Raw genomic sequence first — 17,264 nt, forward strand, 5'->3', positions numbered from 1 at the left:
GGTTTTTATCAGAAATGGGTTTTGGATTTTTGTCAAAGGCTTTTTCTGTGTCTATTGAGAGGATGATAAGGTTTTTAATCTTCAGTTTGTTAATGTGGTGTATCACACTGATTCATTTTCAGATATTGAAGAACGTTTGCATCCCTGGGATAAATCCCACTTGATCATGATGTACAATCCTTTTAATGTGTTGCTGGATTCAGGTTGCTAGTATTTTGTTGAGGATTTTTGCATCGATGTTCATCAGTGAAATTGGCCTGTAATTTTCTTTTTTTTGTGTTATCTTTGTCAGGTTTTGGTATTGGGTGATGGTGGCCTCATAGAATGAGTTTGGGAGTGTGGCTTCCTCTGCAATTTTTTGGAATAGTTTCAGAAGGATAGGTTTATCTCCTCTCTAGATGTTTGATAGAATTCTCCTGTGAAGCCATCTGGTCCTGGACTTTTGTTTGTTGGAAGTTTTTTAATCACAGTTTCAATTTCAGTACTTGTGACTGGTCCATTCATCTTTTCTATTTCACCTTGGTTTAGTCTTTGAAGATTGTACTTTTCTAACAATTTGTCCATTTCTTCTAGGTTTTCCATTTTATTGGCATATAGTTGCCTATAGTAGTCTCTTATGATCCTTTGTATTTCTGTGATGTCTGTTGAAGGAGTGAAAATTTGGCAGGCATATGTAAACTCTGCATTGGAGAGAATAAATAAGATTACCTTGGGGTTCGCTGTAGTAGACTAATGGGAGATTTGGTTAGAGAAAAATCATTCAGCAGAAATCCTGAATTGTTAGGCAGAAGTTCTTGGTATTATTAAGTATAATTGATATTTAGGGGATTGCAAGATATGGTGATGAAGTCATTAAATTTTTTTTTCTTAAAATGCTAAGGTTTGAACAGTTTTTGTTTTGTTTTTTGTTTTGGCCGAACCCTTGGCTTATGGAAATTCCCAGACCAGGGGGATCAAATCTGAGCCACAGCTGTGGCATAGGTCACAGCTGCGGCAATGCTGAATCCTCAACCCACTTTGTTGGGCTGGAGATCAAACCTGCGCCTCCAAAGTGACCCAAGCTGCTGCCGTCAGATCCTTAACCCACTGTGCCACAGCAGGAAATCCAGGAAAATGTCTTAAGTCTTCATTGATGATTTGTTTAAAACTGCCAGCCATTTAAAATGTATGCTAATTTTGTTGATATTCAGTAATCTTACAAGTTCATGCTACCATTTCTTAATTATTTCTTAACATAGTCAACCACCTGACCTATTTCGCTAAAACTTGCTGTTTGAGCGCAAGAGTCCCACACATGGCTTGGCTTGTTTATTTGTTTCCTTTTCCCTTAGGTATGACTCTCCAAGAATCTGTCAATTTAGATGCTCTCACTAAATACTTGAAACATCTTGAAGATAAATATGCAGAAGTTGAACAGCTTATATCAAAAAAATATGTACCAGCTCAGAGGAAGGCAGATTTAGAGGAGGAGATGATTGTGGTATTAGAACGTCGAGATTTAGCTGAAAATCTGAACAAAGAATTACAGTTTCGGTATGAAAGTTGAATATATATTTTTCAAGTTTGAAACTTTTATTTGTGTTTATTCCAATATTCCACTATTTGATTTTAGGTTCAGTATATTGTTACTATTTTTTATCTTTATAGTCATCAAGGACTGCAGATTATTTCACAGGCACTTACTTTGTGGATAAAATCTGATATGAGCAGATCATTTCAAGACATTGTGGAGCAAATTCGGAAAACTAAAGATTTTCATGGTAGATGACCTATATTTTTTAATTAATGTGAATAATGGAAAACATTTTTTCCCCAAAAAAGCTAAACAGTGGTAATTTCCCTAGGCTGAAGGTAAAGAAAGCAAAAACGTACATTTTTCTGTTAGGTCTGTGTTACCTTATGGGCTTCTTCCTTCAACAGCTGACAAATAATTGGTACAGTAGACTTAGCCAAGGCGAGAATACCTGAAAATGTACCTGAAGATAAGGAAGAAAGGGACAGGGAAGCCACTCAGTTTAGGAAGCAGTTGGTGCTGTTAGAAACCTTATCATTAAGTTTTTGGTATTAAAATTTATATATTTATTATTTTCTTTTGATTGATAACCTTAAATATCATCTAGTGGTGTTTTCAATATTTATAGATGAACAAGGCATCGTTGAGGAAATCCTTGAAGATGATCCTGGCAAGGCAAAAGAAGCTGAACTTTTGCTTTACTATGTTGAAAGGTAAATATTTAAAAAGATTTGATTTTCTTTGTTAAGATGTTGTAGCATTTATTTAATATTTATTTAAATACTTACTAAATATTTTTCATTTACTTAGCATCTTTAGTTTTTGTATCTTTAAAATTCTGCTCTAGTAGATAAAGTAGAAAATAAGTTAGAATTTAAAATAATAGATTCTTTGTGGGGAAAATACCAGATTGATAATGTAAGAGACTTTTCAGAGGACAGAGGTAAATTGTAGTGTTAATTTAAGTTTTATTTATATTTTCCTGTATTCCGTAACCATCAACTTGATACGCAAAATGTTTTTGAGAGCATTCTTAAGTTAGGTTATCCTTTTTTCCTCATTATTGCCATCCTATGACATATTAAGAAGGCATCTTTCTCCTTAATGCTTATTATATATACTGTATAGTAGTGTATAGGTATAATAGAGGATCTAAGACTGTATTCTTTAAGAGCTTAATTCATAGGCCATGAGTCCAATATATAATGAACATATGTAATATTCCTAGTCTATGTATTAAATAGTTTTCAACTGTTGATTTGCTTGTTGGTATGGTACAAAGAAACAATAAAAATCATTTTGTGGGACACCAAAGACTGGGTATTTCCTCGCACTGTATATACTTCTCTATGTCTACCAGCTTTGGATATGTGAGAAAAACTCTGGTTGAAGATAAAGGTTTTATGTATTTTGCTTAATATTATGGTGCTATTTTTCTTCTCTGGGGTTCTGCATTCATTTGCAACACTCCGTAAATCCTGTTTTCCATAGTTTGACTAATTGTGAGTTATGGACTGAATTGGAGACGTTTTGCCCTAGGCAGAGAATTAGAAGGTTAAGTTATCATTTCTTCCTGTGTCAGTTGGGAGTCTGATTGCTGGCAGAGCAATTTAGGCTTGGCAATTTTTGTTTTTGGTTAATATTTCCCCTAGGCTGAGCCTTTAAGCAGATTGCCTTCCTCTCCCCTGGTACTCCTTTTCTTCTGGAGATGATATGAGAGAGAAAAAAAATCTGAGCTCGTTATAAATTCACTTGAAGTTCTTTCCATTTTCTATGGCTTGCTCTTAAGTATTACAGGAATAAAGTCCAAGATCAGGTTCAAGTCACCTGGCTGAGACTCCAAAAAAAACCAAAAATGAAAACAAAACCAAACAACCCATCCCCAGAATATTATAGAAGTGAAAGAATATCTTACAGAGTGAACAAATCTAGTTATGGTTTAGTATAATTGCTTTTCTGTATTACTATTCTACTATGTTTAGTATCGGACATTTCTAATCCGTTTTCTTTACTTTTTTCGTGTATTACTATATAATGAAATGGAATGGCTATAGGTTCAATGAATTAATCTCACTTGGGGAATATGAAAAGGCAGTTTATTTTGCAGTGAACAGTCCTAGAAGAATTCTTCAAAATATTGGAACAATGAATAAATTTAAGGGTAAGCTTTTCTCTCTGAACCTTGTATATGTATGCTGATTATACTTTTTTTCCCTGATAGAATGGGAAGAGCATTGAATTGGGAAATAAAATCTAGGCTCCAGCCCTATCTCTGCTTTTACCAGTTTCCTTACCTGTAACATTAAGGGTTTGATTGATTAGGTATTCTAAATTAAATTATGGGAATTCCCATCTTGGCTCAGGAGGTTACCAACCTGACTGGTATCCATGAGGATGTGGGTTCAGGCCCTGGCCTTGTTCAGAGGGTTAAGGGTCCAGCGTTGACATGAGCTGTGGTGTAGGTCGCAGACTTGGCTGGGATCTGGCATTGCTATGGCTCTGGTGTAGGCCACAGCTGCAGCTCCGATTAGACCCCTAGCCTGGGAACCTTCATATGCCGTGGGTGTGGCCCTCAAAAGACGTATTTAAAGTATACAGTTTGTTAAGTTTTGATGTATGTATCCTTCAAAATTTCCCTCATCTGCTCAGTGACCCCTCTCTCTCTCTGCTTCTCATGCCTCCCATCTGTCTCCCTCCACAGCTTCCCTCCAGTACCCAGGCAACCACTGATCTGTTTTCAGTCATCAAAGATTAGTTTGCATTTTCTAGAATTTTATAAAATAGAGCCGTATAGTAGGTATTCTTTTTTTGACTGACTTCTTGCACTTAGCATAATTATTTTAAAGTCCATTTATATTATTGCATCTATCAAGAATTCATTCTTTTTTTTTATTGAGTAGAAATCTTTAATTTTGTTGAAATCTAATTTACAAGTTTTTTTTCTTTTATGGATTGAGATTTTTAGTGTTGACCTAAGAATCTGTGCCTAATCCTCAGAGATTTTTCTATTTTTTTCCCTAAGGATTTTATAGTTTTAGGTTTACATTGAGTTCTATCCAGTTTAAATTAATTTTTATATACAGTGTGAGGTATGGGTCAAAGTTTATTTTATTTTTTTGCTAACAGCTATCCAGTTGTTCCAGGTTAATTTATTTAAAAATGCTTTCTCCACTGAATTGCTTTTGTATCTCTGTTGAAAATCAGTAGTCCATATATTTGTAGGTTTATTTAAATGATCTATTTTTTTATCTCGATGCTGTACTACACTGTCTTGATTACTGTAGCTTTATAGTAAGTCTTGAAATCAGGTAGTGTTAGTTTTCATACTTTGTTCTTTACCAAATTTGGTTTGGTTCTTTTGTATTTCTGTTTACATTTTTGAAATAGACTCATAACTTTCTACCAAAAGGCCTGCTGGGATTTGTATTGAATCTGTAGTTCAACTTAGGGAGAACAGACACTGATCAATACTGGATTTTCTGTTGCAATGAACCCATAAGCATGGTATATCTTTCCAGCTTTTTGGTGTTTTAAAATTTCTGTCAGAAATATTTTGTAGTTTTTAGTGTTCAGTTCTCTTTTTTATTTGACATGGAATGTTTAATATTTTACTCAAAATTTTTTATACATCTTACAAATACCCAGAAACTCTTTCTTTGGATAAGCTCTGAAATCAGTATGTTAAAAGTGATAACTATATACCTGGGTTTATTTATCCTTCTCCCCTTGATTTGGGCTACTCAAAGTATGGATTGCAGTTTCAGTAAAAGTCAGTGCTTGCAATAAATGCTTAAGTAGATATAATTACCAGTGAAATTGGAAAGCAGCCAACTTTGTTCATTTTCAAGGTATGTGGACTTTATTCGGAGAAATTCACCAGTACCAGACTGATGATACTTACTGAGTGTTGCTTAGAATCACACTCTAAACTTATTTTATTTATTTGTTTATTTATTTATTTTGTCTTTTGTCTTTTTAGGGCTGCCTGGTGGCATATGGAGGTTCCCAGGGGTCAAATTGGAGCTGCAGCCACTGGCCCACGCCACAGCCACAGCAACGTGGGATCCGAGTTACATCTGTTACCTACATCACAGCTCACGGCAATGCCAAATCCTTAACCCACTTAGTGAGGTCAGGGATTGAACCCATGTCCACATGGATGCTACTAGTCAGGTTCACTAACGACTGAGCCACAACAGGAACTCTGCAAAATTTTCTTTTATTTTAAAACTGAGCTGCATTTTTATTTTATTTTATTTTTATTTTTTTGGTCTTTTGCCTTTTCTAGGGCTGCTCCCGCAGCATATGGATGTTCCCAGGCTAGGGGTCTAATCGGAGCTGTAGCTGCCGGCCTACACCAGAGCCACAGCAAGGCCAGATCTGAGCTGCATCTGCAACCTACACCACAGCTCACAGCAACACCAGATCCTTAACCCACTGAGCAAGGCCAGGGATTGAACCCGCAACCTCATGGTTCCTAGTCGGATTCGTTAACCACTGTGCCACGACAGGAACACCTGAGCTGCATTTTTAAAAGATGAGAAGCCCAGAAGGAAATGCAGAGGTATAAACACAGGGAAAGTATACTAGGTGTAACTTACAAATATAAGGAATACGTTGTTTTACTATTTTAGTTCTAAGTGAAAATTTTTTGTTTTGTTTCGTTTTTTTTTCTTTTCTTTTTTCCTTTTTTTTTTTTTTTTTTTAAGGCCACATCTGCGGCATATGGAAGTTCCCAAGCTAGGGATCTAATTGGAGCCGCAGCTGCCTGTCTAAGCCATAGCCACAGCAATGCCAGATCTGAGCCTCATCTGCATCCTACAGCACAGGCCATGGCAATGCCAGATCTTTAACCCTCTGAGCTGGGCCAGGGATCAAACCCACATCCGCATGGATACAAGTTGGATTTGTTACTTCTGAGCCACAATAGGAACTGCTAAGTGGATTTTTTTTTTTTTTTTTTTTTTTTGCTTTTTAGGGCCACACCCATGGCATATGGAAGTTCCCAGGCTAGGGGTCAAATTGGAGCTGCAGCTGCTGATCTACGCCACAGCTACAGCAATGCCAGATCCGAGCCACATCTGTGACCTGTGCCATAGCTCACCACAATGCTGGATCCTTAACCCACTGACCTAGGACAGGGATCGAACCTGCAGCCTCATGGTTCCTAGTTGGATTCATTTCCAAGGTGCCACGGCGGGATCTCCCTAAGTGGAGATTTTTGATGTCGTATATGTGTAGCTTATTTGAAATAAATTTCTCCAAAATCCTTTAAATTCAACAATTTGAAAAAAGCATATCTTTTTACTGTTATCTGAACACAGAGGAGTTCCCGCCTTGGCTCAGTAATTGATGAGCCTGACTAGTATCCATGAGGACGCAGGTTCAATCCCTGGCTTTGCTCAGCGGATTAAGGATTCTGCATTGCCATGAGCTGCTGTGTAGGTTGCAGATGTGGCTCAGATCCCATGTTGCTGTGGCTGTGATATAAGCCAGCAGCTGCAGCTCTGATTGGACCCCTAGCCTGGGAACCTCCACATGCCGAGGGTACAGTTTTCAAAAAAAAAAAGGCAAAAAAATGAACACAGAAAATCTGTTGTTTTACACATAGTGTATACAAGCATGTATTTATAGAGATGGCGTGTCTATGAATTGGGTGCAAATTGGTCTATCTCATATTTTTGGCTACACGATTTTCAGTATTCCATCCTAGTGCATGGTAAAGCGGAGTATAATTTTATAGTTTTATTCACTGGACTTGAAGTCAGGAACCATTCCAGTTATTTACAATTTAAAAACTGAGCGATTATCAAATCATGTTACACTGCAAAATATTCTTTTTTTTTTTTTTCCTTTTGGTCTTTTTTTAGGGCTGTACCCTGGGCGTATGGAAGTTCCCAAGCTAGGGTGGAATTGGAGCTGTAGCTTCTGCCCTAGGCTACAGCCACAGCAATGCCAGATCCAGCCCACACCACAGCTCATGGCAGCACTGCATCCTCAACCCACTGAGTGGGGCCAGGGATGGAACCTGCGTCCTCATGAATACCAGTCAGATTCGTTTCTGATGAGCCACGATGGGAACTCCCAAAAGTGTTCTTATATCATGAATGCTGACACGGTGTGTTTTGGATGTTAAACCAGTAACTTTTATAAGTCTGAGATTTAAATTGGCATATTCTAAAATAGCCAAAGCCTGAAGAATGTGGTGACAGAGAGGTTTGTACCACAAAGCATTTATTTTTTCATAAGGAACATAGGAGCACAGGTAATTAAGTGGGTTTTTTGTTGTTGTTTACTTAAGTGATTTTCTAAATCACTGTTTAGTTCTTGTACATCCTTTGTCAGGTCTATCCCTAAATATTTTATTGTTTATGCTATTGTAATTTTTATTTAAATTTCTTAAATTGTTTCTTGCTAGTACATGGAAATACAATTGAATTGTATATTGATCTTGTAGAATTTTCTGCATAGATGATCATGTCATCTGCTAATAAAGAGTTCTACTTATTCCTTTCTATTATGAGTACCTATTATTTCTTTTTATTTTCTTACTTCACTGGATTGATCTTCCATTTCAGTGGAAGTGTGGAAGTGGTGAAGATACCCTTGACTTGTTCTTATCTTAGAGATAAAGCATTTAGTTTTTCATTATCAAGTATGATATTAGCTGTTGAATTTTCATAGACGCTTTTTTTTTTTTTTTTTTTTTGTCTTTTAGGGCTGCACTGGCAGCATATGGAGGTTCCCAGGCTAAGGGTCCAGTTGGAGCTGTAGCTGCCAGCCTATGCCACAGCAACGCCAGATCTGAGACACATCTGCAACCTACACCACAGCTCACCGAAATGCCAGATCCTTAACCCACTGGGCAAGGCCAGGGATCGGACAGAGTCCTCATGGATGTTAGTCGGATTTGTTAACCACTGAGCCACGACGGGAATTCCCCATAGATGCTCTTTTTGAGGGTGATAAAATTCCCTTCTACTTATTTATGGTTGGTAAGAATTTTTTTCAAGAATATATGTTAGATTTATTGAATACTTTTTCTACATTTATTGAGATGATCATGTTTTTTTGTTTTGTTTTGTTTTTTTTTGGTCCTCTAGCATATTAATATAATGTACTGCTTTCCTGGGGAAAAATGCCACAGAATTTAATAAACTTACTATAATTACAGAGTTGTATAGCCATTACCATATAATTTTAGAACATTTTCAATATTCCAAAAATAAACCTTGTATCCATTAACTCCTCATCCTCTACTGCTCCCCCTCCAAACCCTGAGTAACCACTGATCTACTTACTCTCTATATAGATCTGTTTATTTTGGACCTTTCATGTAAATAGGATTGCACAATAGTTTTTGGTAACTAGTTTCACTCACTTAGCATAATGTTTTTATTTTATTTTATTTGTTTTATTTATTTATCTATTTATTTATTTATTTTTGGTCTTTTTGCTATTTCTTTGGGCCGCTCCCTCGGCATATGGAGGTTCCCAGGCTAGGGGTCAAATCGGAGCTGTAGCCACTGGCCTACGCCAGAGCCACAGCAACGAGGGATCCGAGCCGCGTCTGCAACCTACACCACAGCTCACGGCAATGCGGATCGTTAACCCACTGAGCAAGGGCAGGGACCGAACCCGCAACCTCATGGTTCCTAGTCGGATTCGTTAACCACTGCACCACAACGGGAACGCCGCATAATGTTTTTAAAATTTATTTGTGCTGTAGTATGTATCAATAGTTCATCCCTTTTTTATGGTCAAATTGCATGTATATATACAAATTCCACTTTATGGATATACTGAATTTTGTTTATCACTTTATGGTCATTTGGGTTTTGATGTTTTGGCTGTTGCAAATAATGCAGCTGTGAGCATTTCTGTACAAGTTTAGGTGTGGATATGTTTTTATTTCTCTTGGTTAGATACATGGGAGTAGAATTTCTGGATTCTATCCTTTGCCCATTTGAAAATTGTATTATTTGTGTTCTTAATTATTGAGTTGCCAAGTGCTCTTTTTTATTCCAGATAAAAATCTCTTATCAAGTAGATAATGTGCAAGTATTTTCTTCCGCTCTGGATTGTCTTTTCACTTTTTTTTTTTGTTGTTGTTGTTGTCTTTTTAGGGCTGTACCCACAGCATGTGGAGGTTCCCAGGCTAGAGGTTGAATAGGAGCTGTAGAGGCTGGCCTATACCACATCCACAGCCACACCAGATCCTTAACCCACTGAGTGAGGCCAGGGATCAAACCTGTGTCCTCACGGATGCTAGTAAGATTTGTTTCCACTGAGCCACGATGGAAACTCCATGTCTTTTCACTTTCTTGTTGGTTTTTTTCTTTTTTAATAAATTTACTGGAGTATAATTGACTAATAATTTTGTATTACTGTTGGTGTTTTTGAGGCATGACAGTTTTTAATTTTGATGAAGTCCCATTTACCAGTCTTCTCTTTTTATGGCTAGGCTTTTGGTGTTATGTCTAAGAACTCTTTGCCTAACCTAAGATCCTATGTTTTCTTCTAGAAGTTTTATGCATTTAGGTCTATAATCTACTTTAAGTTAACTTTTGTTCATGGTGCAAGGTAGAAGTCCAAATTCACTCTTTTGCATGTGGATATCCAGTTTTCTTAACATCATTTGTTGAAAAATATTTTTTTTAAAAAGTTTTGTATGTGAAATTTAAAATATGCCACAAACAGAAACAAAATATGCTACTAAACAGAAACAGAAATGGACCCATAGATAGAGGACAGGCTTGTGGTTGCCAAGGGAGAGGGGGTAGGAAGTGGGATGAACTGGGAGTTTGTGTTAAGTAGATGCAAACTATTGCATTTGGAATGGATAAGCCATGAAGTCTTACTGTATAGCACAGGGAACCATATTCAGTCTCTTGGGATAGACCATGATGGAAGATAATATAAGAAAAGGAATGTATATATATATATGTATGACTGGGTCACTTTGCTGTACGCTAGAAATTGGTACAACATTGTAAATTAACTATAGGGAAAAAATTAAAAAATTTTTAAAAGTGAAAAACAATTATTTTTTGGGGCCATGTCTATGGCATGCAGAAGTTCCCAGGCTAGGGATGAAGCTACAGCAGTGACAATTCCTTAGGCCACTAGAGAATTCAGAAAAACCTTTTCTTTGCCCATTAAATTATTTTGGCTCCTTTGTAAGATATCAATTGATTGTAAGTGTTTGAGGTTTATTTCTAGACTCTTATTCTATTCTCTTGCTCTAGATGTCTATCCTATGCCATAGGATAGACATACTATATTTCTTTTTAAAAATTTATTTTCTTGGAGTTCCCTTTGTGGTTCAGTAGTTAACGAACCCGACTAGGATCCATGAGGTTGCAGGTTCAATCCCTGGCCTTACTCAGTGGGTTAAGGATCCGATGTTGCCGTGAGCTGTGGTGTAGGTCTCAGACATGGCTTGGATCCCATGTTGCTGTGGCTGTGGCATAGGCTGGCAGCTGTAGCTCCGATTGGACCCCTAGCCTGGAAACTTCCATATGCCGTTGGTGAGGCCCTAAAAAGAAAAAAAAATTTTTTTCTTTCAATGAATTGTATTATATTTATAGTCCTACAACCATCATCACAACCTAATTTTAGAAGATTCCATCCCAAAGCCCCAGTCCTTCCCTCCCTCTCAATCAGTCCTCTTTGGTAATCTTAAGTTTTTCAAAGTCTGTGAGTCTGTTTCTATTATGCAAATAAGTTCATTTGTATCCTTTTTTAAGATTCCATATATAAGTGATAGCATATAATGTTTGTGTCTCACTGTCTGGATAACTTCACTTAGAATGATAATTTCTAGGTCCATCCATGTTGCTGCAAATGCCATTATTTCATTCTTTTTATGGCTGAGTAATATTCCATTGTATATATGTACCACATCTTTGTCCAGTCCTCTGTCAGTGGACATTTAGGTTGTTTCCTCATCTTAGCTATTGCATATAGTGCTGCAATGAACATTGGGGTGCATGTATCTTTTTGAGTCATGGTTTTCTCTGATAGATGTCCAAGAATGAGACTGCTGGATCATATGGTAATTCTATTTTTAGTTTTTTGAGGAATCTCCATATTGTTTTCCATAGTGGTTGCACCGATTTACATTCCTACCAACAGTGTAAGAGGGTTCTCTTTTCTCCACACCCTCTCCAGCATTTATTGTTTATAGACTTTCTGATGATGGCCATTCTGGATGGTGTAAGATAGTACCTCATAGTAGTTTTGATTTGCATTTCTTTTCTTTTCTTTTTCTTTTTTTGCTTTTTAGGGCCACACTTGCAGCATATGGAAGTTCCCAGGCTAGGGGTAGAATCAGAGCTGCAGCTGCTGGCCTACACCACAGCCATGGCAACTCAGGATCAGAGCTGCATCTGTGACCTATGCTGAAGCTGATAGCAATGCTGAATCCTTAACCCACTGAGCGAGGCCAGGAATTGAACCTGAATCCTCGTGGATACTAGTTGGCTTTGTTACTGCTGAGTCACAACAGGAACTCCTTGATTTGCATTTCTCTAATAATTAGTGATGTTGAACATCTTTTTATGTGCTTTTTGGCCATCTCTCTGTCTTCCTTGGAGAAATGTCTGTTTAGGTCTTTGGCCCATTTTTTGATTGGATTTTTTTTTTTTTTTTAATATTGAGCTGTAGGAGGTGTTTATTTATTTTGGAGATTAACTGCTTGTCAGTCACTTCATTTGCATATATTTTCTCCTATTCTATGGATTGTCTTTTTGTTTTGTTTAGGATTTCCTTTGCTGTACAAAAATTTTAAGTTTAATTAGGTACCATTTGTTTATTTTTGGTTTTATTATCACTACTCTAAGAAGTGGATCTGAGAGAATATATTGCTGCATTTTATGTCAGAGAGTGTTTTCCTCCAAGAGTTTTATACTATCCAGTCTTATATCTTTTATCCATTTTGAGTTTATTTTTTAAGTACATTGTTAGAATGTTCTAATTTCATTCTTTTACATGTAGTTGTCCACTTTTTCCAGCACCACTTATTGAAGAGGCTATCTTTTCTCCATTGTATATTCTTGCCTCCTTTGTCATGGATTAGTTGACCATAGGTGCATGGGTTTATTTCTTTGCTTTCTACCCTGTTCCATTGATCTATATTTCTGTCTTTGTGCCAGTATCGTACTGTTTTGATAACTATAGCTTTGTAGTATAGTCTGAAGTCAGGGAGCCTGATTCCTCCAGCTCCATTTTTTCTTTCTCAGAGTTGCCTTGGCTATTGTGGGTCTTTTGCATTTCCAAATAAACTTTAAAATATTTTGTTCTAGTTCTTTGAAAAATGCCATTGGTAATTTGGTAGGAATTGCATTGAATGTGTAGATTGCCTTGGGTTGTATGGTAATTTTGACAATATTGATTCTTCCAGTCCAAGAGCATGGTATATCTTTCCATCTGTTTGCATCATCTTTGATTTCCTTCATCAGCCTCTTATAGTTTTCAGAGTACAGTTCTTTTTTTCACTTTAGATAGGTTTATTCCTACGTATTTTTTTTTTTTTTTTGAGACAGTGGTACATGAGATTGTTTCTTAGTTTCTCTTTCTGATCTTTCATTGTTAGTATATAGAAATTAATTTGAGGAGTTTCCATTGTGGCTCAGCAGTAATGAACCTGACTAGTAATTTTGTATCCTGCAACTTTACCAAATTCATTATTGAGCTCTAACAGTTTTCTGGCAGCGTCCTTAGGATTTTCTAGGTATAGTATCATGTCATCTGCAAATAGTGATAGTTTTACTTCTTCCTTTCCAATTTGGATTCCTTTTTATTTCTTTTTCTTCTCCGATGTTGAATAGAAGTGGTTTGAGCAGAATCCTTGTCTTATTTTTGATCTTAGTGGGAATTCTTTCAGCTTTTCACCATTAAGAATGATGTTACCTGTGAGTTTTTCATATATGGCCTTTATTATGTCGAGGTATGTTTCCTCAATCCCACTTTCTGGAGGGTTTTTATCAGAAATGGGTGTTGTCAAAATTTTTTCTGCCTCTATTGAGAGGATCATATAGTTTTTGTTCTTCAGTTCATTAATATGGGGTATCACACTGATTGATTTGCAAGTATTGAAAAATCCTTGCATCCCTGGGGTAAATCCTGCTTGATCACAGTGTATGATCCTTTTAATGTATTGCTGGATTCAATTTGCTAGTATTTTTTTGAGGATTTTTGCATCTATATTCATCAGTGATAGTGGCCTATAGTTTTCTTTTCTTTTTTTGTGGTATCTTTGGTTTTGGTATCAGGGTGGTGGTGGCCTCATAGAGTGAGTTTGGGAGTGTTCCTTCCTCTGCAGTTTTTGGGAATAGTTTCGGAAGGATAGGTGTTAGCTCTTTCTTTAAATTTTTGATGGAATTTTCCTGTGAAGCCATCTGGTCACGGACTTTTGTTTGTTGCAAGTTTTTACATCACAGTTTCAATTTCAATTACTTGTGATTGGTCTGTTCATCTTTTCTATTTCTTCTTGGTTTAGTCTTAGAAGATTGTACTTTTCTAACAATTTGTCCATTTCTTCTGGGTCGTCCATTTTATTGGCGTATAGTTGTTCATAGTAGATCATATCCTTTGTATTTCAGTGATATCTGTCATAAAATCTCCTTTTCCGTTTCTAATTTTATTGATTTGAGTCCTCTTTCTTTTTTTCTTGATGCGTCTGGCTAAGGGTTTATGAATTTTGTTCATCTTTCCAAAGAAACAGCTTTTAGTTTTTATTGATATTTACTATTGTTTTCTTCATTTCTATTTCATTTATTTCTGCTCTGATCTTTATGATTTCTTTCCTTCTGCTAACTTTGGGTTTTGTCTGTCTTTCTGTAGTTGCTTTAGGTATAAAGTTAGGTTGTTTATTTGAGATTTTTCTAGTTTTCTGAGGTAGGCTTGTATTGCTATAAACTTCCCTCTTAGACCTGCTTTTGCTGCATCCCATAGGTTTTGGAGTGATGTGTCTTTGTTGTTGTTTGCTTCTAGGTATTTTTGAATTTCCTCTTTGATTTCTTCAGATATCCATTGGGTGTTTAGTACCATGTGTTTAGTCTCCAAGTGTTTGTGGGCTTTTTTGCAATTTTTTTTCTTGTTGTTGATTTCCAGTCTTATAGTGTCATGGTCAGAAAAGATGCTTGATATGATTTCAATTTTCTTAAATTTATGAGGCTTGATTTGTGGCCCAGAATGTGATCCATTCTAGAAAATGTTCCATGTGCACTTGAGAAGAATGTTATTCCGCTTTTGGATGGAATATTCTATAAATATATATCAAGTCCATCTGGTCTAATGCAACATTTAAGGCCTGTGTTTCATTGTTGATTTTCTCTGGGTGATCTGTCCATTTCCATAAGTGGAGTGTTAAAGTCCCCCACTATTATTGTGTTGTTGTCAATTTCTTCTTTGAGCTGTTCCTATATTGGGTGCATACATATTTACAATTGTTATATCTTCTTTTTGGAATTTCCTTTGATCTTTATGCAATATCCTTCTTTGTCCCTTATAACCTTCTTTATTTGAAGGTCTGTTTTGTCTTATGAGTATTGCTACTCTACCTTTCTTTTGATTTCTGTCTGCATGGAATATTTTCTTCCTATCCTCGCACTTTCAGTTTATATGTGTCCCTAGAACTGAAGTGGATACCTTGAAGACAGCATATATGTGGATCATGTTTTTGTATCCATTCAGCCAGTCTGTGTCTTTTGGTTGGGGCATTTAGTCCATTTACATTTAATGTACTTATTGATATGTATGTTCTTATTGCCATTTTGTTAATTGTTTTTGGTGGTCTTTTTTTCTTCCCTTCTCTTGTGGTTTGATGACTGTCTTTGGTGTTATATTTGGATTGCTTTTTCTTTTCTTTCTTTTTTTTTAGACTTTGAATTTTTTCTATTTTAATGATTTTTATTTTCTTCCGTTATAGCTGATTTACACGCTTCTGTCAAGTTTCTAATGTACAGCAAGGTGACCCAGTCACACATACATATATACATTCTTTTTTCCCACATTATCATTCTCCATCATAAGTAACTAGATATGGTTCCCACTGCTATACAGCAGGATCTCATTGTTTATCCATTCCAAAAACAATAGTTTGCACCTATTACCCCCAAATTCCTAGTCCATCCCACTCCCTCCCTCTTGGCAACCACAAGTCTGTTCTCCATGTCCATGATTTTCTTTTCTGTACCATATATTAGATTCCAGATATGTGATATCATATGGTATTTGTCTTTCTCTTTCTGACTTACTTCACTTAGTATGAGAGTCTCTAGTTCCGTCCATGTTGCTGCAAATGACATTATTTTGTTCTTTTTTATGGCCGAGTAGAATTCCATTATATATACATACACCATATCTTGGTAACCCATTCATCTGCCTATGGACGTTCATATTGTTTCCATGTATTGGCTATTGTGAATAGTGCTGCAATGAACATACGGGTGCATGTGTCTTTTTCAAGGAAAGTTTTGTCTTGATATATGCTCAAGAGTGGGATTACTGGGTCATATGGTAGTTCTCTATATAGTTTTCTAAGGTACCTCCATACTTGTTTCCATAATGGTTTTACCAATTTACACTCCCATCAACAGTGTAGGAGGGCTCCCTTTTCTCCACACCCTCTCCACCTTTCCAGCATTTGTTATTTGTGGACTTATTAATGATGGCCATTCTGACTGGTGTGAGGTGGTACCTCATAGTAGTTTTGATTTGCATTTCTCTAATCATCAGTGATGTTGAGCATTTTTTCATGTGCTTTTTGGCCATCTGTGTATCTTTGGTGAAATGTCTACTCAGGTCTTTTGCCCATTTTTCCATTGGATTATTGGCTTTTTTGCTGTTGAGTTGTTTGTATATTTTAGAGATTAAGCCCTTGTCAGTTGCATCATTTGAAACTATTTTCTCCCATTCTGTAACTTTTTTTTAATGGTCTTCTTTGCTATGCAAAAGCTTGTCAGTTTCAGTCCATTGGTTTATTTTTGCTTTTATTTCTGTTGCCTTGGGAGACTGACCTGAGAAAATATTTGTAAGGTTAATGTCAGAGAATTAACGTTTGATGGTGTCTTGTCTTACATTTAAGTCTTTCAGCCATTTTGAGTTTATTTTTGTGCATGGTATGAGGATGTGTTCCAGTTTCATTGATGTACATATGGCTATCCAGTTTTTCCAGCACCACTTGCTGAAAAGACTATATTTTTCCCATTTTATATTCTTGTCTCCTTTGTCGAAGGTTAATTGACCATAGGTGTCTGGTTTTATTTCTGGGTTCTCTGTTCTGTTCCATTGTTCTGTATGTCTGTTTTGGTACCAGCACCACACTATCTTGATTACTGTGGCTAAAGTCAGAGAGAGTTATGCCTCCTGCTCAGTTTTTGTTCCTTAGGATTGCTTTGGCAATTCTGGGTCTTTTGTGGTTCCATATAAATTTTTGGATTGTTTGTTCTAGTTCTGTGAAAAATGCCATGGGTAATTTGATAGGGATTGCATTGAATCTGTGTATTGCTTTGGGTAGTATGGCCATTTTTACAATATTAATTTTTCCAATCCAGAAGCATGGAATATCTTTCTATTTCCTTGAATTCTCTTTAACTTCCTTGATGAATGTTTTATAGTTCTCAGCCAGAAGTCTTTTATCTCCTTGGTTGGGTGTATTCCCAGGTATTTGATTTTTTGGGGGGTACAATTTTAAAAGGTATTGTATTTTTGTATTCCTTTTCTGGTATTTCATTTTTAATATACA

The 17,264-nt window shown here is 36.4% G+C and overlaps 1 protein-coding gene across 32 annotated transcripts in view; it reads left to right on the forward strand.

Moving 5' to 3' along the window:
* CLHC1 (clathrin heavy chain linker domain containing 1) overlaps window positions 1-17,264 on the forward strand; it is a 54,305-nt gene that overhangs the window by 18,354 nt on the left and 18,687 nt on the right. For 17 of the 32 annotated variants that reach the window (XR_014841930.1, XM_085019273.1, XM_013996158.3 and 14 more), the window contains 4 exons: window positions 1,332-1,533; window positions 1,648-1,760; window positions 2,142-2,226; window positions 3,568-3,674. Coding sequence is in view for 27 of the 32 variants with exons in the window: in XM_085019273.1 (XP_084875399.1) it covers window positions 1,332-1,533; window positions 1,648-1,760; window positions 2,142-2,226; window positions 3,568-3,674 (507 nt within the window). In the remaining 5 variants the exon portion in view is untranslated. The remainder of the gene's footprint in view (window positions 1-1,331; window positions 1,534-1,647; window positions 1,761-2,141; window positions 2,227-3,567; window positions 3,675-17,264) is intronic. The other 15 variants (XR_014841931.1, XR_014841932.1, XR_014841935.1 and 12 more) reach the window with 3 other exon arrangements.

This window comes from Sus scrofa, chromosome 3 (genome assembly GCF_054392235.1).
Source record: "Sus scrofa isolate SSC_HxYL_T2T_F1_AM1 chromosome 3, Sscrofa_HxYL_maternal_Yorkshire_Landrace_v2.0, whole genome shotgun sequence".
Classification (NCBI taxonomy): Eukaryota; Metazoa; Chordata; class Mammalia; order Artiodactyla; family Suidae; genus Sus; species Sus scrofa.